Genomic DNA, 21,723 nt, shown 5'->3' with positions numbered 1-21,723 from the left:
ATGAGAAATCATCTATCGTTTAGTCTGCCTGTTCCATCACGAAGAAATGATTAAAAAAAACCCAGCAATGCATAACTACGATTCCATGCGTTGTTTATTCCTTGTACATGTAGCTCCTCCACCAATCAAGCTCCCGAATCGGCGAAATCTCAACCACCAGGTCATTACACAAAACCTTGAACAATAGTGGCCCAACTGGATAAAACTCGACACAACCCTTAACATGATAACGGTGGTCCACCACCAAAAACGTGAAATTAAAACTCAACAGAGCCACCACCTTGTATGTCCTTATTGATCCCATGCAAGACCCACCCATCAAATATCTTACCATCTAATTGTGACTCCACTAGGGTCTTGCTTAATGGAAGGCTTCATTGGCTTAGTTGGATTCGCATGCATTATAAACTTCCCGTTGTTATCTCTTTTCATCTTGCAGATGATCGATTGCAAGTAGTCCCAAAACCTAATGGTTTTGGCTCCAATAGGTGTGGCTATCAACTTGTTATTCTATCAACTGGTTGTGGCTCCAATTGTGCAACTAAGGAGAATTTGAGATATGGTTATGGAATATGGAGCGGTGGAGTCTTGGGTCAAGAAGTACAACATGGGAGCTTACTTGCCAAGGGGTTTGGAACAAGATAAATCATTCAAGGATTCTAAGTTCTATTTGAACAGCGGATTTGTTAAAGTTTTATGCCTGTTGAAGAACGGTGAGACGTTGTTGGAGTATGAATGCAGAGCTCTGGTTTCTTCTGACCCAAAGCATGGGACGTTCAAGGATCTTATGTCTCATGGGGTGCCAGGCTTATTTGAAGCAGTTCTTCATGTTGGTAACCACCGTTGGATTGACTCGGTTACTGAGACTTGGTGTGCAGAAATACAGGAGTTTGCTTCTCATAAACTCTGTTTACTCTGTTCTTTTTGTTATTGCTGCTGTCCTTGTGTCTGCTTGGAACTGTGTTATCGTGTGAAATCACAAATATGGGACCCAAGCTTCGGTGCTTGCCAATTATACCATCAGTGTGGTGTTGGCCTATATATTGCAAACCATTTCATTTATGGCAAAATCCTCTACCTATCAAGTATATTTCATCGAAAACACATTGAAACAGAATGGATCTTTTATTAAGCAGACTATGCTATTGCTCATCAGAATAATCATTGTTGCTTCAGGGGATATTTTTCAAGTCTAAACAAAATCAAATCACTTAAGTCTCAAACCGCATCACTCAACATGAGTTGCAAATTATTCTACCGGCCTAAGTTCTCCAGTAACCAGTGCAAATTTCCGGTGCTGAGACAAGACAGAAGGGACCTTGACTGCTTGAATTATTGATGCCAAGTCATTAGAGGACGACTCGGCGTTTTGCTTGGTTGCATTTAGTACTGTTTGCAAGATTTGCAAGGGGTCACCATGGCTCACAATCAAGACTGCACACCTGCACAACAATTGATAATTAAAACAAAGCCTTTACAGCCAATGCCAACGTTCACATTAAATGCAACTTGAAAAAGAATGGGTTTCTTTTATATGTTCCCAGAAACGTTCAATATTTCCTAAAAACACTTTGATGGATTATAAGGTGATAATACTGAGGGTACTAAAACTGTTTCCTCATTTTCTGGATCATGCTTTTCATAATGCAAAAGAAACATGTACATGCTTACCCTTGAAATTCTGACTCAATAATTGCCAGAGCACTTTCAAGTCTAGTAGCGACATCATTAACACTTTCTCCATCTTCTGGTCGAGTGAATGGATCTTTCTCATCAAGTGCCCATATCTCAGGATACTGTCGATTGAGAAAGAAAGAAAAAGTAAGCCTCAATTGCTAGTGGGAAGGGCTGTGCTTCTTCGGCTTAGATGGTGCGGGTTATTGAGTGAGGCCATTGTTGCAGTGAGTACTCCATCTTACCATATACATGTACAAAAGACCCTTAATCTAGTAGCCTTATGGCAAGAAAATCTAAAATAAACTCCGCGAATATGTTACCTTATCATGTGAAAAAAGTTCAAATGAAGGACCAAAATAGCGTTCTCGAAGATCTCCCATCATCTGCCAAGTAGCATTTACTTTATAATGAGTATGAGGAATAACAACAAACATACAAGAAAAAACTCATTACATTTAATTGACTGAACACAGGTTTCTGACAGAAAAGAGACCAGATGTTCAGCAGATTATTTTCTTCAGATGGTAACAAAGTAGCACCATAGACTCAGGTCATCGGTGGAGCTTACATGGCCAGCAGCCCAATAAAATGAAAGATAACCATGCAACTTCTTTGCATGTTGGGGGGGGGGGGGGGGGCATAACATCTGGTCTGCCAACCCTTGCTAATTATAGATAATTTTCCTAGTGAATGGCATTATGAGGAACAACACTTTTCAAGCACTTCGGTGCAGCAGATAAGTAGATGCACTAAATAAAGAATGCTCATTGGGTTCGGTAACTCACTTTACATTGAGGACCTTCAAAAGGAATATTCAAAACAGATGCAACAACTTTGGCAGTGTGGCTTGTTCTTGCAAATGGAGAGTAGCAGATGCGAACACTTTCAAGTGGTATGTTTCTTTCTTTCAATTCCTGCACAGATTATACAGTTAGCTGGATATGCAGCGGACTCTTAAATTTGCTGAAGGGGGAAATCAACAACTGCAGTTAAAGAAAGCCGATTATTAAGGGATAAAAAAGAGTTCCATCAAGCCATTAGCAATTGTAGCTTTCTCCTTATTTATACTGCCAACCTTGATAACATTGGCAAAAGGAATTCACAAAAGCATAAACAAAGTTATTTGATGCTCAGCATGATATGTCCTTGTATGCTACCAAGTGCCGACTCCCCACCCAGAGTCTCCACTCTCATTTGCCATATTGTTCAGTCTTTACTTTCTCCTTGTTTATTGAAAACCTTTTGTCAAACCATTCTCTATAACAACATCAAGCATTTTTAAATATTGGCTTTTCAAATTCCCTCCTTAAACTCTCTCACACGTCAATTATCTCTACAACAACATCCTAGAAATCTTTCATTTTCGGTCTCTTTGCCATCCACAAATGCTTCCAACAAAGTGATACCACAGCCTATCCAAACTCAGAATACCATCATTTTCCAATGTGCCCCATTCTTGCATAATTCTTAGAGTGATATTCCCAGCTGACATTCATACGTTTATATTCTCTTGCAAATAGTATTTGATTGTCCACCCTCAACAAAACTCCTACAGGAAACAACTACTTTCTTCCCATAATCTCTTGTCAATTTTAAGACACGCCAAACTTTGATTTCTTCGGTCCTTTTATGTCTTTACGGTACAAAGTTTGCAAAAGTTTTGGGTAGTGCTCAAACAGGCATAGAAAGCAAGTTGAAGTACATAATTTTGAAAACTCACATAATCAACTCAACTATGCCTTCTCATCCCAAGGTTTGGCATCTTCAACAGTTTTGAATATTCAAACCATCATCAGAAACCTGAACTTCTTAGTTTTTCTAAAGGACCTTCCATGCTTTGCTGCTTATGAAATTGAAAAACCTCAAGCCATAGACTATAACATCCTAAACCTCTCTAACTCTAGGAATTCAAAGATTTGCCCGAAAAAGGTGTCAATTTTTTTCAAAATACAATCAGAATTGCCCTTTTATTTTGTGAATTACGATACCCATAAAATTAGAACAAAGCCTAAGAACCAGCTAGTCTATGCAAATAGATTACATAGGAAAATTGAACGCAGATTAGAAGGATAAAACAAGCAAAATGTTATTATGTTATCTTTTTGAAAAATGCAATCTTCACACTGAAATACACACCTTAAGGAACAATGCTCCAGCCAACTGTGCCTGACCAACACCTTCATCTGCTAATTGGTATTCTTCCTTGATCCCATTTTCCTGTTATAAAATCACCCACTGGTTATAAACAAGCACTGAAACAGGTTTAGGAATAAAAGGTAGAGTTTTTAGAAAGATATGTAGCAACACCATAGAGGAAACAATGAGACCCTTTTCATTAGGAATGCTCTTTCCATGCCTTAAAACCCAATATTTGTTTCTCAAACACAATTTTTTTTCCATAGCCAGAATCTCTCTCTCTTCTCCTCCACACTCCCCTCCCTCTTCTTTTGCCTGTTTCTAAAAATCGGGCAGATGACCACATATTTAATGCTTCATGTCAATTACGTGGCAGTTCCTCATTGGTTAGGTCGAGTAATAGTCAACAAAGTCAAGAAAATGAATTCTAAACATATGACGTGTTATAATTCTATCGGATAATCAAGATCACACTATAATGAAGCCGACGTCATTGAATCCAACATATATAGCCAAACCCCTGATCTCTCCATTTTAGACAGGGAAGCTAACAATGAAGGGATAAATTGAAGAGAGAGAGAGACTACAGAGTAACAACTAACAAATTTACACTCTGAGATTTCACTAGGTTCAGAATTTTTTTTTTCTTTTTCCTACTGCTATGGCTCTCAATCTGCGTCAAAAACAAGCGGGTCGGTGCCTTTTCTCCCTCTCTTTAGATCTCTTGTGGAATGAAGCAATAACCCATTTGTTATTACTTAGTTTTAAGCCCAAATAACCTCTTAAGTTCATTCCTTTTTGCTTAATTTCATGTATTTAGTGAGTAAGTTTTGATTCTGATGTGAACCCATTTTGTATTATTTAGATTCGATCCCAAATTACACTTAAAAGTTTTTTTCCTTTTTGTTTAATCTGATGTGTTTTTTGAACAAGTTTTGTAATTTCATTTTTTTTGGGGCTGCAGAATGTATAATCCGGATGCTAAATCTGAACCAACCTTTGAATGCAACTGGTACTGCTAATGAAGAGGTTTACAAGATCTTGATCTATGATAAATTTTGTCAAAATATATTATCTCCATTGATTCATGTCAAGGATCTGAGAAAACATGGGGTTACTCTTTATTTCCTTATTGACAAGGATCGAAAGCCTGTCCATGATGTCCCTGCTGTGTACTTTGTTCAACCAAGTCAAGTTAATGTTCAGAGGATTGTTGCTGATGCGTCACGCTCGCTTTATGATAGCTTGCACCTTAATTTTTCATCATCTATTCCTCGTCCGCTTCTTGAGGATCTTGCATCAGGGACATTGAATTCGGAGTCCATAGATAAGATTTTGAAGGTGCATGACCAGTATTTGGAGTTTGTGACTTTGGAGCATAACTTGTTTTCGTTGGCGCAGAAGTTTTGTTATGTTCAGTTGAATGATCCATCTGCTGGTGATAGAGAGATTGAGGAGATTGTTGAGAAGGTTGCTAGTGGGTTATTTTGTGTGTTGGCAACACTCGCTGTTGTGCCAGTTATTAGGTGTCCAAGTGGAGGGCCAGCAGAGATGGTGGCGTCGGTGTTAGATCAGAAGTTGAGAGATCATTTATTGTCAAAGAACAATTTGTTTACAGAAGGTGGGGGTTTTGCGAGCTCATTTCAGAGGCCAGTTTTGTGTATATTTGATCGACATTTTGAATTGTCAGTTGGAATACAACATGATTTTAGGTATCTTCCTCTTGTTCATGATGTTCTTGGCTTGAGGCTTAACAGGTTGAGTGTGCCAGGGGAAAAGGGTGGGATGAGGTCATATGAATTGGATAGTTCTGATCCATTTTGGGTGGCAAATGGGTCCCTGGAGTTTCCTGAAGTTGCAGTGGAAATTGAGACTCAATTGAACAAGTATAAGAAGGATGTTGATGAGGTTAATAGGAGGACTGGAGGAACTGATGGGGCTGAGTTTGATGGGACGGACTTGATTGGGAACACCAAGCATTTGATGAATGCTGTGAACTCTCTGCCTGAATTGACAGAGCGGAAGCAGGTGATTGATAAGCACACAAACATTGCAACTGTTTTGTTGGGTGAGATCAAGGAGAGGTCTCTTGATTCCTATGCGAAAAAAGAGAATGACATGATGGTCAGAGGAGGGATTGATCGGAATGAACTTTTGGGTGTGCTTAGAGGGAAAGGAACCAAGATGGATAAGCTCAGATTTGCAATCATTTACCTTATATGTTCTGAAAGTATTAATCCGTCAGAAGTGGAAGCCATTGAAACTTCTCTAAGGGAGTCTGAGGTTGATACTTGTGCATTCCAGTATGTGAAGAAAATGAAGTCCTTAAATGTGTCATTGGCATCATCAAATTCTGCCAGTCGAAGTAACATTGTTGATTGGGCTGAAAAACTTTATGGGCAGTCAATTAGCGCTGTGACAGCTGGTGTGAAGAATTTATTATCTAGTGATAGGCAGCTGGCATTAACGAGGATTGTGGAAGCTTTGATGGAGGGGAGGCCAAATCCTGATGTGGATTCTTACCTTGTGTTTGATCCTCGAGCTCCCAAGTCAGGCTCTGGGACCAGTGGCAGCCATCTGAAAGGGCCATTTAAAGAAGCTATAGTGTTTATGATCGGTGGTGGTAATTATATGGAGTATGCAAGCTTACAAGAATTTGCACAGCGTCAGCAGCCTGTCAAGCATGTTATATATGGAACAACAGAAATCCTCACTGGAATTGAGTTCGTTGAGCAGCTTACAGTGTTGGGGCAGAAGATGGGATTGGGTAGTACTGTGGCTTCTCCTGCTCCAACCCTCTAGTTCAGGTATTTTTGTATATGCATTTTAAGGCCAGCTGTTTCATGGTTGATGCGTGAAAAGAAGGAGCTACGAATGTTGATTCAGCATAAATGGATTGTTGGCAGAAAAGGTTTTGAAGCTGGTTAATAGCTGAGAATTAGGTTTTCTTATTTCTTGGGTATAAATATGGAGGCTTTTTCAAATATTTCATTTCATTTCTTCTTTCGCTAGTATGATTGCTAGAGAATTATTTGTTAGTTTTAATCCGTACATTGCATGCATGAACGTTCAATTATTTCAACATTTGTTAGATGAAGAATTGAGTGCTTGATAATTGCGTGTGTAGGCGATCTATCAGGATGCCTATGGTTTTGCCGTCCTTGTCTTTTAATCCAACCTTCCTTTTTATCTGATCTGTTGTTTGATGAGTGAGGCATCAGATGTTGGCATTTCCTTGTCATTGTTCATCATCAGGCTGCAAAACTTTGGAAGAAATAGCTGCTGGTGACAACTAGGGGTGGGTACTCATTGTATGTTAATTTCCATCATCTTCTGAACTCAACTGTTTGAGTTTGAGGGTCACCAAATTTACGTACTCTATGCCGAGTAATATCCTGGTTCCGATGCAGAATGATAAACCAGACTGCTGTATGCAGGCTGCCAAGTGAGCTCTATAATTGCCCTAATCATCGTTGTAGCTTTAAAAGGTTCAAATATCCCATCACCTTCCAGGATAAATTGTAGGCTTGAATTTAACTCGATTTTTTTTTTTTTTTGTCAAGTGAATGATATAATTACCTTAATTAAAACAAAGTGTTAAAACACTGCTTAAAACAAATAGGCAGGTTGATGTAAAACTTTGTTATTTTTTTTTTGTATTAAATTATTAGGCTGTTCGGGTCCTCAGTTGGGTTATATCCGGATTGGTATTGCTGAGAGATTTCTTTTCTGAGCCTTTCAACAATATAAGATGGTCCAAAAATGTTAAAAAATCAAAATCCCTAAAAAATATTTCATAAGTCATTACAGAGTAATAAAATAAAATTATAATGAATGTGATAATATTTATTCATAAATCTGAGTTTCTATTTTATTATTATTTAATGAATAAAAAATCTAAATATTCATCTAAGTTTAAGGCATTACTCAAGTACTATTTATTATTTAATATAAAATAAAGTTAAACGAAAACACGCCCCAAATCTTTCCCACATTTATTGACAACAGCAGCATCCTTACTCAATAATTATATTTATTATATGGACAGTATTAACAAATATTCTCCGAAGGACCTAACCGAAAAATCTCAAAACATCTGATATCTGATTGATAGAGTCTCTTGTTTTAGAATTTAACTGAGAATAAATATATACAATAGGGACTAAATTTAAACTTTCCTCAACATTTACACTTTCTATTCTAGTCTCCTCGATTACCAAATTACCCGCTCTTTTCTCCCTCTCCTTTGATGGCCTCCAAGCCCTAATTTCCAAAAATCAAACACAAAAATTCCCTAAGCCTCCATGGCTCGCCGGTCTTTCTCCCTCCTCAAAGCCCTAACCAAACCCACCACCTCCTTCTCTCTAACCCCCACCCCAACTTCCCGGTCCGTTACCTACATGCCGCGACCCGGAGACGGAACACCACGCGCAGTCACCCTCATCCCCGGAGACGGAATCGGGCCTTTAGTCACCAACGCAGTAGAACAAGTAATGCAAGCGATGCACGCACCGGTTTACTTCGAGAAATACGAAGTCCACGGCGACATGAATCGCATTCCGGAAGAAGTTATCGAATCGATTAAGAAAAACAAAGTTTGTCTGAAAGGAGGATTGAGGACTCCGGTCGGTGGTGGTGTCAGCTCGCTGAATGTTTCGTTAAGGAAGGAATTGGATTTGTATGCTTCGCTGGTTAATTGTTTTAATTTGCCAGGGTTGCCTACACGGCACGAAAATGTTGATATTGTTGTTATTAGAGAGAATACTGAAGGGGAATACGCTGGGCTTGAGCATGAGGTGGTTCCTGGTGTTGTTGAAAGCCTAAAAGTAATCAACCTTTGTTTGACTTAGTGAATTGTTTTGTTGTTTATTGTGTTAATCATTAGTTAATGATTTGTTAATTGTTTTGTTAATTATCATGATCATTGAATATTTGTGACCCACTAAAGGGACATGTTGATTTGATGGATGGGATTTTCCCGGAAGTGATTCCGGGAAGAACCTAAACTAGTATTATTCTATAGCCCCTCATGATCAATAGTCTCTCTTGTGATAATTATGTTTTGTTTATCCAAGTTCGAGTTTTAGGTAGATTGAAATCTTATAAAACTGATTTGACGATTATTTGTTTCATTTTGAATAATTACTTTTTGTTGTGTGTGATTTGTTCGTTTTTTTTATTTTTATAATGGTGTATTGATGGTGACGAATGTGTTTTTAGGTGATAACAAAGTTTTGCTCGGAGAGAATTGCGAAGTATGCATTTGAGTATGCTTATTTGAATAATAGGAAGACAGTGACGGCAGTGCATAAGGCAAATATTATGAAACTTGCAGATGGGTTGTTTTTGGAGTCTTGCAGAGAGGTTGCGAAGAAATATCCGAGTATAAAGTATACTGAGATTATTGTGGATAATTGCTGTATGCAGCTGGTTTCGAAACCTGAGCAATTTGATGTGATGGTAAGTGATTTTTTGAAAACTTTTGTTCATTATTGTTTGAATTGGTGTGTATGGGGAATGTTATTCATTATTAGGTGATTTCTATGTATTTATGGTGTTGGTATGCAACCTTGGTTTCGATGTGTCGGAACAAGCCTGTTGTTCAGCAGCAGGTCTCTCGGTAGCATTTGCTGTGGTGAGAGAATTACCAGTTCTTATGGTTAGGGAAAAAATTGTCTTGTGATTAAATGAAGCACCCTATTTAATAATACAAGGATGCTAAAACCATGGTGTAAACTAATTGAGAATTAGACTTGCAGTTTTGTCTTTTCACGTCTCCTCGCTGAGCTTCTTGCATTGGCTACTGTCTGCAATCAATAGTCTTATGCATGCTTGATTGTCATCTGTTTAGCACTTTTGACTTTAGGCCTTTCACTAATGAAAGCTCTGTTATGCTCTGTACAGGTTACTCCTAATCTTTATGGCAATCTTGTGGCAAATACAGCTGCTGGTATAGCTGGAGGCACTGGTGTCATGCCAGGAGGTATGAATTTGGTTAAAGTTCTAATTCTGCAAAAGACTTTTCCCTACCTTCTTTAAGGAGTTATAGGTTAAGGAATCCTAATCTTGAAGCTGTTAGGAGCTTGATTGTTTCACGTCCTTTGGACCTTTTCTGTTATTATCAGCTCTATAAGCTTGCCTTATAATTTATCTAGTTTTTGGCGACTACAGGTAATGTGGGAGCTGATTATGCTGTTTTTGAGCAAGGTGCTTCTGCTGGAAACGTGGGAAAAGAAAAAATGGTGGCACTAAAGAAGGCAAATCCAGTGGCTTTGCTCCTCTCGTCTGCCATGATGCTGAGACACCTTCAGTTTCCTTCATTTGCTGATAGACTTGAGACTGCAGTGAAGCATGTAATATCTGAGGGGAAGTGTCGAACCAAAGACCTTGGTGGAGACAGCACCACACAAGAGGTGGTTGATGCTGTCATTGCTAATCTGGACTGATCCGTACCAGGAATTCTGCCCCCTAATAGTCAGCCATTGTTTCATACTATCATGTCTTCCTGTGCAAGTATCGTGCCACCGTTCCTCCCCCCTCCCCTGCTATACAAGTTAATCCTATTCTACTGCAGGATTATCTTATAGTGTCTGTTATTCTTTATCTTTTCCTCCCAAATAAGATTAGGCTTTTCTTTTCTGGTTGTGAGGGAATCAGGGAACGTATTAATAAGAACCTGCCCCTGATTGTTCAGTTGAATGAAGATTTCCGCGTTTGTTTCACCCATTTCAGCTATATTGCTCCATCCTTTATTGGAATCTTGAGCTCTGGAACAAGCAATTGGTTTTGAGTTCTCAAAGGTAGGCACCACTAAATGGCTATTAAGACATTAATTGCTAATAACGTGAATAATCACAATTAGGTCGAGGCAGCCCAACCCACAAAAAATCCCAAGTGCCTTGCCTAAAACAGCAAAATAAATATGAATTTGGACTTTTAGCATATAAATTGTCAATGGAATAGATGATGGAGATTAGATTTATCCCAGATTGAAAAATTCAAGTACTCAAAAAGTCCTGCACCAGAATTTGAGTATATACCTAGTTAATGATCTAAATTAAATTAGATAGGAAGCTGGACTATCAACTATCTAAAAAATGCACACACACTCTGTGTTCGGCGAGGGGACACCCAATCTGTTGAAAAGCAAGATTTGGAGGAACGTGGTGATACAAAAAAGTAAAAGTTGGTGTTGGAGACGTCATGGATGGGGAAGGAAGGGGCTTTGTCAGAGAGGACGAGGAGCCTGTGAATATGGAGGAGCCGAAGTGCAAGTCCTGTAAGGGTACTCTTATGAGGGACAGTCGACGAGGAAGGACTGTTTGAAGGATATTGTTTTGAGGAGGAGGATTGTCCTGCGATCTGATTGTCCGCTGCTGAGAAAAGGAGATTACATAAAAGTAGGAAGAAACCCTAATTACTAAGGTGTTGGGGAAGAGTAGGGTACCGCAACATGCAAGCCTACTCTCAGTCAGTGGAGGCTAAAGGATGGAGCGAAATCTGGGCAATGATTTTGTATCTGGTTAAGAGGATAAGTATAGGACAGTATTATTTGGATGGTTTCGGATCATATTCTTACTGTGCGCCAATGGCATCCACATTTTGATCCTGATCGATGAGAAGCCGTCATTGATAAAGCAGTTTGCGTTCGTGTACCTGACCCATCTAGAATACCATGACAAGGGCGGGCTTGCTGACCGAGTCGGATAGGCAAATACTATCGGCGCCACAACCGTGCACGTTGATGCTACTACTGATCTTGAAGGTACCTGAACTTCATTCAATTTGCACTTTGCTGCTTCTTCCAACCTGTTCAAATTTCAAGCTGCTTTCCAACATTGATTAGTTATTTAAAATGGAAGATACATGTTTTGGCCCAACAGACTCCAGTCAAAATTTCAGTTCAACACCCAACCCAATTAGCTTGGATATTTAAAGAATGTACTTCTTTTTATTCAAGAAAAGTTGAATAAACAAGCAAGCAATTCCCTTTCCTTTTCTTTTTTTTTTCTTTTTTTTTGTTGTTTTCGATTAGAAATTTGACTGTGGAAAGATTTAAGAAGTGTTTAGGCTTCATTTTGAATCGATAATTGAATGATTTAAGGAATTTAATTAAAGTATTAGGGTGTTAGTTGATATAAAATAAACTGATTTGATGAATGGAATCGTGAATTGTTGAAGAACAGGCTATGTTTTTGTGTGATTTATAATTTTAAAAACCAGCTCGATTAACTAGTTGTTAAAGAACAGGCTGTGTTTTCGTGTGTTTGCAATTTTAAAGAATAAAATGCAATTCACGCGCGCGCGTGGGGGGTTATATAGCATCAGCAATATGTGTTTTCCGGGCGAAGCAAGAGGGGATCCTGAAAAAGAGACAAAATTCAGATTCCTGGCTCCCTCCCACGGGATGAGCACAAACCAATGACTTTACATTTCGAGGCTGGAGGTCTGAATTATACGCCCTAAATGTAAATGCTACATCCTATATCCATTAATTAATTGTGAAGCACTTGGTTTTTTTTTTATTTAATTAATTTCTTAATTTGCAAGGAATATTCTCTCTGAATAATATATTGTTTGATTGGCAAGGAAGCTATGTGAATATATATATATGACTCTTAAGGAATAATTGGACAGTTAAAGTCCATCCAATTCTTATTATTATTATTAATATTATTATTATTATTATTATTCAAGAAATAATTTCTTATATCATTGATTGGCCACTAACATTTATTTGAATGTGCGTTGACAAGGTATCCAATGCCAATTCTTCTTTTTGTCTACTTGCCAAACGTCCTTGAGAGAAGCGAAAGGTTATATATATATATACATATATAAGGGTGAATTGACACCATTAATCTCCAGTTTCTTACTGTGTTTCTAACTGTATTTGCATTTGTTTTAAAAATGTTTTTGTTTAAAAAAATTATAAATTAATGTTTTTTTCCGATGTGGTTATATTTAAAATTATAAAAACAAATTAAAAAAAATATTTTAGTATATATTTAATATATATATATATAAGCTCGAGTAATCAAAATTATTGTTAGATTTATCAACTCAATGATACGTGCATGAAACAATCCCTACACAAGTTTCAGTGAATTTATAATATGAATTATAAGATATGTCAATAAATGTAACGTTTCTCTCTTTTATCTATAAGTTGCTTGTGCTTCAAAGAATTAACCACCAACTATTTCACTCTCATAAGGTATAGTTCTAAAATATATGAGTTTTTCATTGTTCAAGGCTCCATTGTTTATATTAGGGGTGATTATTTTCGATTTGATTCAGTTTTTATTAAAAAAAAGAGTAACCAAACCAAAAAAAATAAAAAAAAACCGAAACCAGTTCAAATCGACCGGTTTCGGTCTGGTTTAGTTTTTTAGAAAAAAACCAGTTCAAACCGGTTTGGCTCGGTTTTGGCTAGGTTTTTTTTGGTTTGAGTTCGGTTCGGTTTTTTTTGTTTTAGGCTTATAAAACCGAACCGGCCGGTTTTTTCAAAATTTTAAACGGTTTAATCAGGTTTTTTTCACGATTCGATTTTTTCGGTTATTTTTTTCTAATTTTCTCAGTTTTTCAGTGTTTTTACTCACCCATAGTTTATACTCTCACACATTACTATAAATGGGTTGTAGATGGATTAAGTAAATTTTTTTGTTTTTTCAATTTGATTTCCGAACTTTTCTTTTCAATGATTTAGTCCAAATTAAAGATTATTTAATTTTGATTTCTTATGAAAATGTGAGATTGGAAAAAAAAAGTGCATTGAAAAGGTGTCAAACATGAGTGGCATGTCATAAGTTTCTCATAATTTTAATACCTTAATATTTTCTCAATTCAATTTTGGTATAAAAATTTATTTTCTTATTTTTTAATCCCTGGTTGAGAGATGAGAGAAAGAGAGCGCTAGATTCCTATAGTAGAAAGAGAAAAATATTGTTGATATCGATTTATATCACCAAAATAAACGATATTTGTGTCAAATGGTTTCATTTGATGAGGAAAATACATATTAGATGTTTTTTATTTTTAAAGTTCATAAAAAAACAAATTTAAGCTCGGGTTGATTTTTTATTTTTAGTTGATTTCAGTTTTTGGAGCGTTTTTTTTTTCAAGATCATAGATAAGTTTATCACGATTCTTACAATGTTTTTGGTCAAAATGAGTTGCAAAACATGTTTTTTGGTAGAAAAACTAAACCCCAATTTTTCAACCATCACACTGGAGCAGAATTTGGACAAATCAGATGACACGTTATCAAAATTTCTTTACAAAAAAACTTGGGGTAGGCCCCAATTACAAAGAAAAAATTTAGGGCTCAATCATGCAAGCCTACCGGTGAGCCCAAATAAAATAGGTCAAGGGGGTTGGGTTGGCTTGGCTTTCTAGATGCAATAATATCTAGCCTTTGCTTTAAAAAAAATGATTTTTTAATGTTTTTTATCTATGTTTTTTAATTTATATTTAAATTAGCACTCCTTTTCTTTTTTATTTTATTTGAAGAGCCTTTTTTTCTAAAATTAATAGTGCAAGACTCAAATAAATGGGATTATTTTAGTTATGTGAACTTTTTGGCTTGGACTCGATTTTATGGTTAATGCTTAGGTCTCGTACAAAATTATGTGGAGATATAGAAATAAGAAGAATTAATCTTTCACCTAATTTACGCACCATTAGAACTGTGGTTGAATTATATTTTTTAAATATTTTAATTTTTTTTCAATTGTATTACCAAATTTTTTTTGTCATTTTATTTGAAGTCTTTTTAAAATTATAATTATTTTTTTAGTTATATATTTAAATTTAAAGAGTTTTTTAATTTATCTATAAATTCTTTTTTATTTTTTGTGTGGATGAATTTTATTTTTGAAAATAAAAAAATATTTTCAGGTAATATTTCTAATATGTGTTGCCTTGGTGTTATTTTTTTCTTTTATTTTATTCGATCAATTTAATTTGTGTCTCTATTTCTATTATTTTTTGCTTGAATAAAAAAATTATATTAATAAATAAATGTAGCAAACACAATCGGGTAAATGTTCTGTCTTTCGAGATTAAATATCTTGATCTATATTTATATTTTAAATTTTATTTTTAGGTATTGTTAATTACCTTTTATTTATTTATTTATACATATAATTCTCGATTTATTTAATTACATATATGCATATAAATCTTTATTGGAATTTAAATTTTTTAAACTACATAAATGCATTAATATATATATATATATATATATATATATATATATATATATATATATATATATATATATATATATTATCCACGGCATACTGCAGATCACATAATTACTGAATATATATATATATATAGGATGTATTTTTTTAACATAAATTAAAAAAAAATCACTTGGATAACAAAAGGAAAGGAAAACGGCCTGATCGATGTAAGCTGACAAGATGCACACATAAATATAATTAATGCTTCAAATTTGACGAAGCCAAAGGTTTGAAATGGTCTGTAGGAAATTCGAAATTATTCCCTTTTCTCACACATGGAAAATATATAGTATGGCCAGTAGAATCATGAACCAAGACAAGCTTTAAATTTCCCTATGAATATTCGCTCCTTAATTGCCTTCCTTTTCCTTGGTAAAAAAAAAAATCAGGGAAAATTTCGATAGTAGCTTTTATTGGCTATGATGTATACTAATTTATACTGCAACAACAGAAGAAATTAATATATCACGAAATGCGTTGCTGATTTTAGGGGTGATCTTGGATATAATGGGTTGGATTTTAATTCATAATTGTATTCAATTTTAATTTTTGATATGTTACAAAATATAAATCCAATCAATTCAATTTTTTTTTACCTGAACGGGTTTGATAAATCATGTTGGGTTAAATTTTTATAAATATTATAAATATTCACAGGTTGAGCATATTAATTTTTTTATTATTCGATGATCTTAAAAAAAAATCAAGTTGTAATTGTTAGAATTAGATAAAACTCTTAAAATGCATATATTAAGGACAATTTAAAAACTATCATAATTTTCATATGAAAACAAAAAATTATAGTCATCAAATAGTTAAAGAACAATATGATAGAAAGAAAAACTAGCTGGAATAAACTATAAAGTGTTTTTAGATTTGTGAATTGACTGAGAAAATAAAAGTTTAATCTATATTTTTGAAATTTTTATTTTTTTTATGATTTCTTGGTTATCAAACAAAAAAGATTTAAATTGTAAAATGTATTGTCGCATTACCATATCAAACTTTTAAAAGAGCAATTATAATTTATGTGAAGTGGAGAATTAAGAGAAGGGAAAGAAATTAAAAGAGTGAGAGATGATTATGAGTGTGAAGATGAGAGAGAGAAAAATAAAGAGAGAAAAGAAAATATAATATTTATATTAAGAACTTGCCTTAATTATTTATATTGGGTTATACAAGATCAAGTTGAGCGTTTTTAAAATGTTTAACCTTAACCCAACTTATGATATTTATTTATTAGATTTTTTTATCAACTAGAATTTATAATATTTATATATATTATATAATTTTAATGAGTTGGGTTGAATTAAATAATACAAATATTACATTGAATATATAAAAACACTCTAAAATTATTTAAGTAATTATTTATTTTATGTGTGTGTTTTTATTTCTTTAATTAAATATGTTTTTATTTTAACTGTTTTAGTTTTTTTTTCTCTAACTTAAAATATTCTAAAAAATATCTAAACCATTAATAATAAACATATAAAATAACATCAATATATAATATATATAATTTCAGCTTCTCAATCATTATTCTAGATTTTTATAATGAGATGATTCAACTCCAGTATTATCTAGATTAAATCATTGATTCTTTCCCCCCCTTGGGTTTATAATTAATGGTCAATATTATATATGGATTTCTCAAAACCTTCATTAATTAGGTGGGAATACGAAGAAGAAACCATTCGTTTGTATAATTAATTTTAATTGTTTAGAGACAGTACGTTGTGCTAGGCCCTGATGAAAGCTAAATTACCTTTATTTTATTTTATATTTTTGAAAAAAAAAATCTTAGATTGGATGGTGAACAAAATTCAAGAAATTCACAAGCTATTTAAGGCTATAATTAATACTTAAACACAAGACTTTCAACTATCCTTAGACCAAATCTTAGTCGTCCGTGGGAATATTTGTGGGTTTATTAGTGACAGCATCATTTGATATTATTTATTTATTTTATTGTTCTTATTTCATAATTTTTTTTATAGGCAACTATTTCTTACATGTTTTTTTCGTACTAAATAGTGGATCGAGACGTATTGCGATGAGTGATCAATATATTTAAAACAAATTCCCACTGAATGCTTGCATGTTAGGTTATCAAATAAAATGACAGTAGGAGTACTTGGTCATCGTATAATTGATCACGAAGCCTCCACTTGGACACCATGAGAACCCATGATTCTAAAAGCATGAATAGGCTTTTTGAACAGTGTGAAACCTAGCTACTAGAAGTGGCACAAAACCTGGAAAAAAGAAAGAATACATGGTGGCGGCAGAAGAAGAAGAAGGAGAGAAGAAAAGGATGGTGGGAGAAAACGGTAAGGGTGTGGAATATGAAGAAAAAGATGAATGCTTGAGCTTCCATTTAGGGCAATCCAACTTCAACTTACTTTGTTTAGAAACAAGAAAACGAAGGACCCGGCCCCCCAACAATGAATCTCTTTACATGAAATGACCCCAAAGCACTAGCAGTCTTCGTTACAGGCTCATGCATGGTGGAGTTCCTTTATGCGCTAAACCTTCATAAAAAGAAAAAAAATACGTCCAAATAGGGTAAGCAAACCATAAGTGATGGCAAATCTTGGAAAGGTTCTAGCAACACCCATCTCAGGAATTTTACCTTTAATATAAAAGATCACGAGTATTTCCTAGCTTGAGAATGTCTTAGCAGGATCTGCTTAATAAATTCTATCCGTCTTCTTCTAAGTTCAAAAAAAAAAAAAAACCCCATAAAAGGAGTGGGAGTTGCTTCAGTGGATACCTACATCACACTTTAAACTCTCCAACTCTGCCATGCACAAAGAAATATAATAATCACATGTAGCAGAGTTGTTAATTTGGAAGAATATTACTACTTGATTATCTATTGGTTTTTGGCTAATCAAGGATCAATGTGAGTGCGTAATTAATTTATAGATTCAAAGAGTCATAAATTAAAATATTAAACAATCCAATTATTTTCTTTTATGAAAGAATAATCGAATTAATTATGTGTGTATAGCTAGGTAGCTTGATCTAGTCCTATATATAGATGGGTAAAATCAAGTCATGAGTTATTTTGTATGTATTGAGTACCGTCTTTGTTTCTGAATTAATTACATTGATTAATCTTGATTGATACATAATTAATTAAACTATTTGAACGAGTTAGTTTTGGAGCTTTGATATATATATATATATTGAACGAGTTAGTTTTGGAGCTTTGATATATATATATATATATATATATATATATCCTCCAGAAATTAATTAGTTGTAATAGTTAGTAAAGTTAATATCTATATAGAGGTCAAATGGTCACTAGCAAATTTACTGTATGCAGAAGTCGAAAAAGAGGGGGCAAAAAAACCATGATCAGCTGCCTAAAGCCCTAGTTAGTAAGTAAATTAATTAGGTTTTATCCTCAAATCACCTCCTAATTAAGAAGCTATTAATTAATTACATAGACCAGATCATACATTTCTGCTGCTGCAGTGAATTAATGATGTTCCACAATTATCTATCTATCAATTATGGATATATATAGGAGTCTTCAGTCTTGCACCTTTGTTGCAAGTAATGGTCTACCGCACATTCGCTAAGAACCCCCCCCCCCCCCCTTCCCAGCTTTACCGCCCTTATGCTAATGCTTAGCTTGTTTTAAATTAAGGCTTGAAAAAATATATTCTTTTATCACGTGGACAAACGTAGCTTTAGTACGTACACACCCTTTTTTTCTTGATGTCCCACTTTCTATTCTTTTCTTTATAACCCCACCTCCCTTGAGGCTCACGAGTTTCCATGGATCCAAAGCAGCTTGAAAGATACACCTGAGCACTATAAGTATGAGAGGCTCCCACCCTCAATCCCCAACACGAGTCCTTCCAAAGCTGAAGAAAACAGAGTCATATTATTATTGTTGTTGTTGTTATTTGCTTATTTACTATTCTCTTCTCTGCTTAATTCCTTTATTCTAAAACTACGTACCACTGATCTAGCTATATATATATATATATATACTTGTTATGGCAAATCTGTCGGATCCTCTTGTGGTTGGGAGAGTGATTGGAGATGTAATTGATTATTTCACTCCAAATGTGAAAATGACTGTCACTTATAACTCCAACAAGCAGGTTTATAATGGCCACGAGCTTTTCCCATCTGCTGTCACTCATAAACCTAAAGTTGAGGTCCATGGTGGTGATATGAGATCTTTTTTCACCCTGGTAGGGTTTTGTAATTTCCTGTTACTTCCCGAAATGCCCAAGAATTTCATTTTTCTTTGATGTATGTATGTATGTATGTATACCATGATCAATGTTATTCTAACTAGCTATATATATATACCTTGATGACTGCAGGTCATGACAGACCCAGATGTTCCAGGACCTAGTGATCCATACCTGAGGGAGCACCTACACTGGTATATATATATATATATTAATTCCTCTAATTTTGTTCACTTTATATAGAACTGAAGCCAGGAAAGAATTATCTCCATAAACGAAAAGTGAAAAGGTAGTAGTAATAATTGAATTTTAGTAACAATCCGAAAGGAGATCGAGTTAAAAAGGCTGATTCTATCGTTTCCAGATTTCTTCGTAAAACTTGTGAGTGCAAAAGGTGTGCTCGTAGCACCAAAATAGTAGGAAAAAGGAAGGTTAAGATCACTTATATACATTTTTAGCAAAATACATGCTCATTACTTGATCTCGATTTGGCCAATATGTTTACAGGATAGTAACTGATATCCCAGGCACTACAGATGCCACATTCGGTATGATTCCTCACCCTAATCTAGAAAGAAAAATCATCATAATATATATGTGAATGGTTTTTTGGGGGATGAAAATAAACCATGTGTATATATACTCTTGCAGGAAGGGAAGTGGTGAACTATGAGATGCCAAGGCCTAACATCGGGATCCACAGGTTTGTTTACCTTCTTTTCAGGCAGAAAGGAAGACAAACAGTGAGCACACCATCCTCAAGGGACAAATTTAACACGAGGAAATTTGCTGAAGAAAATGAGCTTGACCTGCCGGTAGCAGCTGTCTTCTTCAATTCTCAAAGGGAAACAGCTGCAAGGAGACGTTGAGATCTAAAGGGTACTTCCAAGAAGAAGATTCAATAATAAGCATGCATTGCCATGCCCTACTATTGTACTTCATGCAGCAGGAGAGGGGAAAAAAACTTAATTAATTAATTAATTAGTATATATGGATGGTTTAAGCTATGAATAATATAACAGTTCAGATCAATATTAATGCAATATTATCGTTGAGTGAATTGGCTACCCTAAGAGTAAGACCTCTTATATATTATCTTTGTATTCTTAATTAGCAATTTCTACTGATAATAAAAATAGAGGGAAACCTCAAGCATATATATGATGATTTCATTATCAATTATTTTTGTATGCCTTAATTTGCGTTATGGGGGTGAAATATATAATTCTGTTTGTTTGATTATTCGTTTATAATTGATTCATCGGTGATTTAATTATATTATCATAATCTTGTTTGTGTACATTGTCATATTGATTTTATTTATTTTTTTCTTATTGAGTTTAAATAGAAGTAAAAATAGATCTCATATATATTCATTAAAATTGCTTGATCCAAATTTATATAGTATTTTTTTCAAGTTGGTATCAATGTTTTAATGTTTTTTATTGATTGAAATTGAATTTTAAAAAATTAAATCATAAATCTTAAGAATATAAACATATTTATTTTCTCGATGCTTATGAACAAATTTAAACTCTTAATTAGTGCCGGTTTTTAAAATAAATACAAGTGTATTACTTGATTTTGCAATTTTTTAAGGAAAAAAAACTTAATTAAAAAGTAATAAGGATTAAAACAATACATAATTCAACTCATATACTATCATAATTTTCTTAACAACTTGAAGGATCTTGACGTGGATTGGTCCAGTTTAGCAAGTAGTTTAATTTCTTGAGTTTTTATAATATTTTTTTTTAACTTGGTACATGTTTAAATTTTTCTCTTTCTTATTTGCATGGTTAATGGCAAGAGGGACTCAATTTATGTGTTAATCTTATAATATATGAAAAAATATTATTGGTTAAAATTTAAATAAATCAATATATACACAAGGAATTTATGTGTCTCAACTATAGATTATAGTACTTAATTAGAATTACATAAGTTTTACTATACTGACTCTAAAATCTTATGATTTTATTATTAATTTTAATTTGTTCTAAATGTAATCTAGACAATATTACTTTTACATTCATAATTCATCATTGAGGGTAAATAACATATATATATTTTGTTAATTTGCACATGATTCTATGTGATCATTAATTACTCACAAATTAAGAGACTCAATAAACCCTAATATACAACTTAATTTAGTTTCAAAATAATAATAATAATAATAAAGAAAAATGTTATGCATCAAAATACATAAAATCTCTATTTATTCTTAAAGCTTCCAATAGTCAAGCTAAAAACGTATATATATTAAAGCTTATTAGAATTTTATTTTTGACATCTTTTTGGAGAATTAATAAGCACATACAAACCACAACATATGTAATCTTTTAATTGTTATTATTCATTTCATTTGAGAAAAAATTGAAGAGAAAAAAAAAGAAGAGAGATTCGTAATTATTTATTAACAATGAGAGAGGGCG

The 21,723-nt window shown here is 34.1% G+C and overlaps 4 protein-coding genes across 4 annotated transcripts; 3 read left to right on the top strand and 1 right to left on the bottom strand.

Annotated features, from left to right (window-relative positions):
• Positions 1-1,106: 1,106 nt before the first annotated feature.
• Positions 1,107-4,145, bottom strand: LOC133680367 (uncharacterized). Its single transcript, XM_062103274.1, has 6 exons — positions 3,985-4,145; positions 3,814-3,894; positions 2,463-2,591; positions 1,998-2,060; positions 1,672-1,796; positions 1,107-1,442 (listed from the first exon to the last, which is right to left on the bottom strand). Exons 1-6 carry the CDS (start codon positions 4,075-4,077, stop codon positions 1,250-1,252), a joined length of 684 nt encoding a protein of 227 aa, XP_061959258.1. The 5' UTR covers positions 4,078-4,145; the 3' UTR covers positions 1,107-1,249.
• Positions 4,146-4,321: 176 nt separating this feature from the next.
• LOC133680364 (SEC1 family transport protein SLY1-like) lies at positions 4,322-7,005 on the top strand. The gene is made up of 2 exons (XM_062103268.1): positions 4,322-4,505; positions 4,778-7,005. The coding sequence occupies exons 1-2, from the start codon at positions 4,475-4,477 to the stop codon at positions 6,613-6,615; spliced, it is 1,869 nt and encodes a 622-aa protein (XP_061959252.1). The 5' UTR covers positions 4,322-4,474; the 3' UTR covers positions 6,616-7,005.
• A 994-nt stretch (positions 7,006-7,999) lies between these two features.
• Positions 8,000-10,539, top strand: LOC133680616 (isocitrate dehydrogenase [NAD] regulatory subunit 1, mitochondrial). The gene is made up of 4 exons (XM_062103645.1): positions 8,000-8,639; positions 9,034-9,273; positions 9,718-9,796; positions 9,985-10,539. The coding sequence occupies exons 1-4, from the start codon at positions 8,118-8,120 to the stop codon at positions 10,257-10,259; spliced, it is 1,116 nt and encodes a 371-aa protein (XP_061959629.1). The 5' UTR covers positions 8,000-8,117; the 3' UTR covers positions 10,260-10,539.
• Positions 10,540-19,081: 8,542 nt separating this feature from the next.
• LOC133679396 (CEN-like protein 2) lies at positions 19,082-20,154 on the top strand. Its single transcript, XM_062101978.1, has 4 exons — positions 19,082-19,282; positions 19,418-19,479; positions 19,793-19,833; positions 19,937-20,154. The coding sequence occupies exons 1-4, from the start codon at positions 19,082-19,084 to the stop codon at positions 20,152-20,154; spliced, it is 522 nt and encodes a 173-aa protein (XP_061957962.1).
• Positions 20,155-21,723: the final 1,569 nt, after the last annotated feature.

Source organism: Populus nigra, chromosome 19 (genome assembly GCF_951802175.1).
Source record: "Populus nigra chromosome 19, ddPopNigr1.1, whole genome shotgun sequence".
Taxonomy (NCBI): Eukaryota; Viridiplantae; Streptophyta; class Magnoliopsida; order Malpighiales; family Salicaceae; genus Populus; species Populus nigra.
This window is presented reverse-complemented; position numbering and strand designations above follow the sequence as displayed.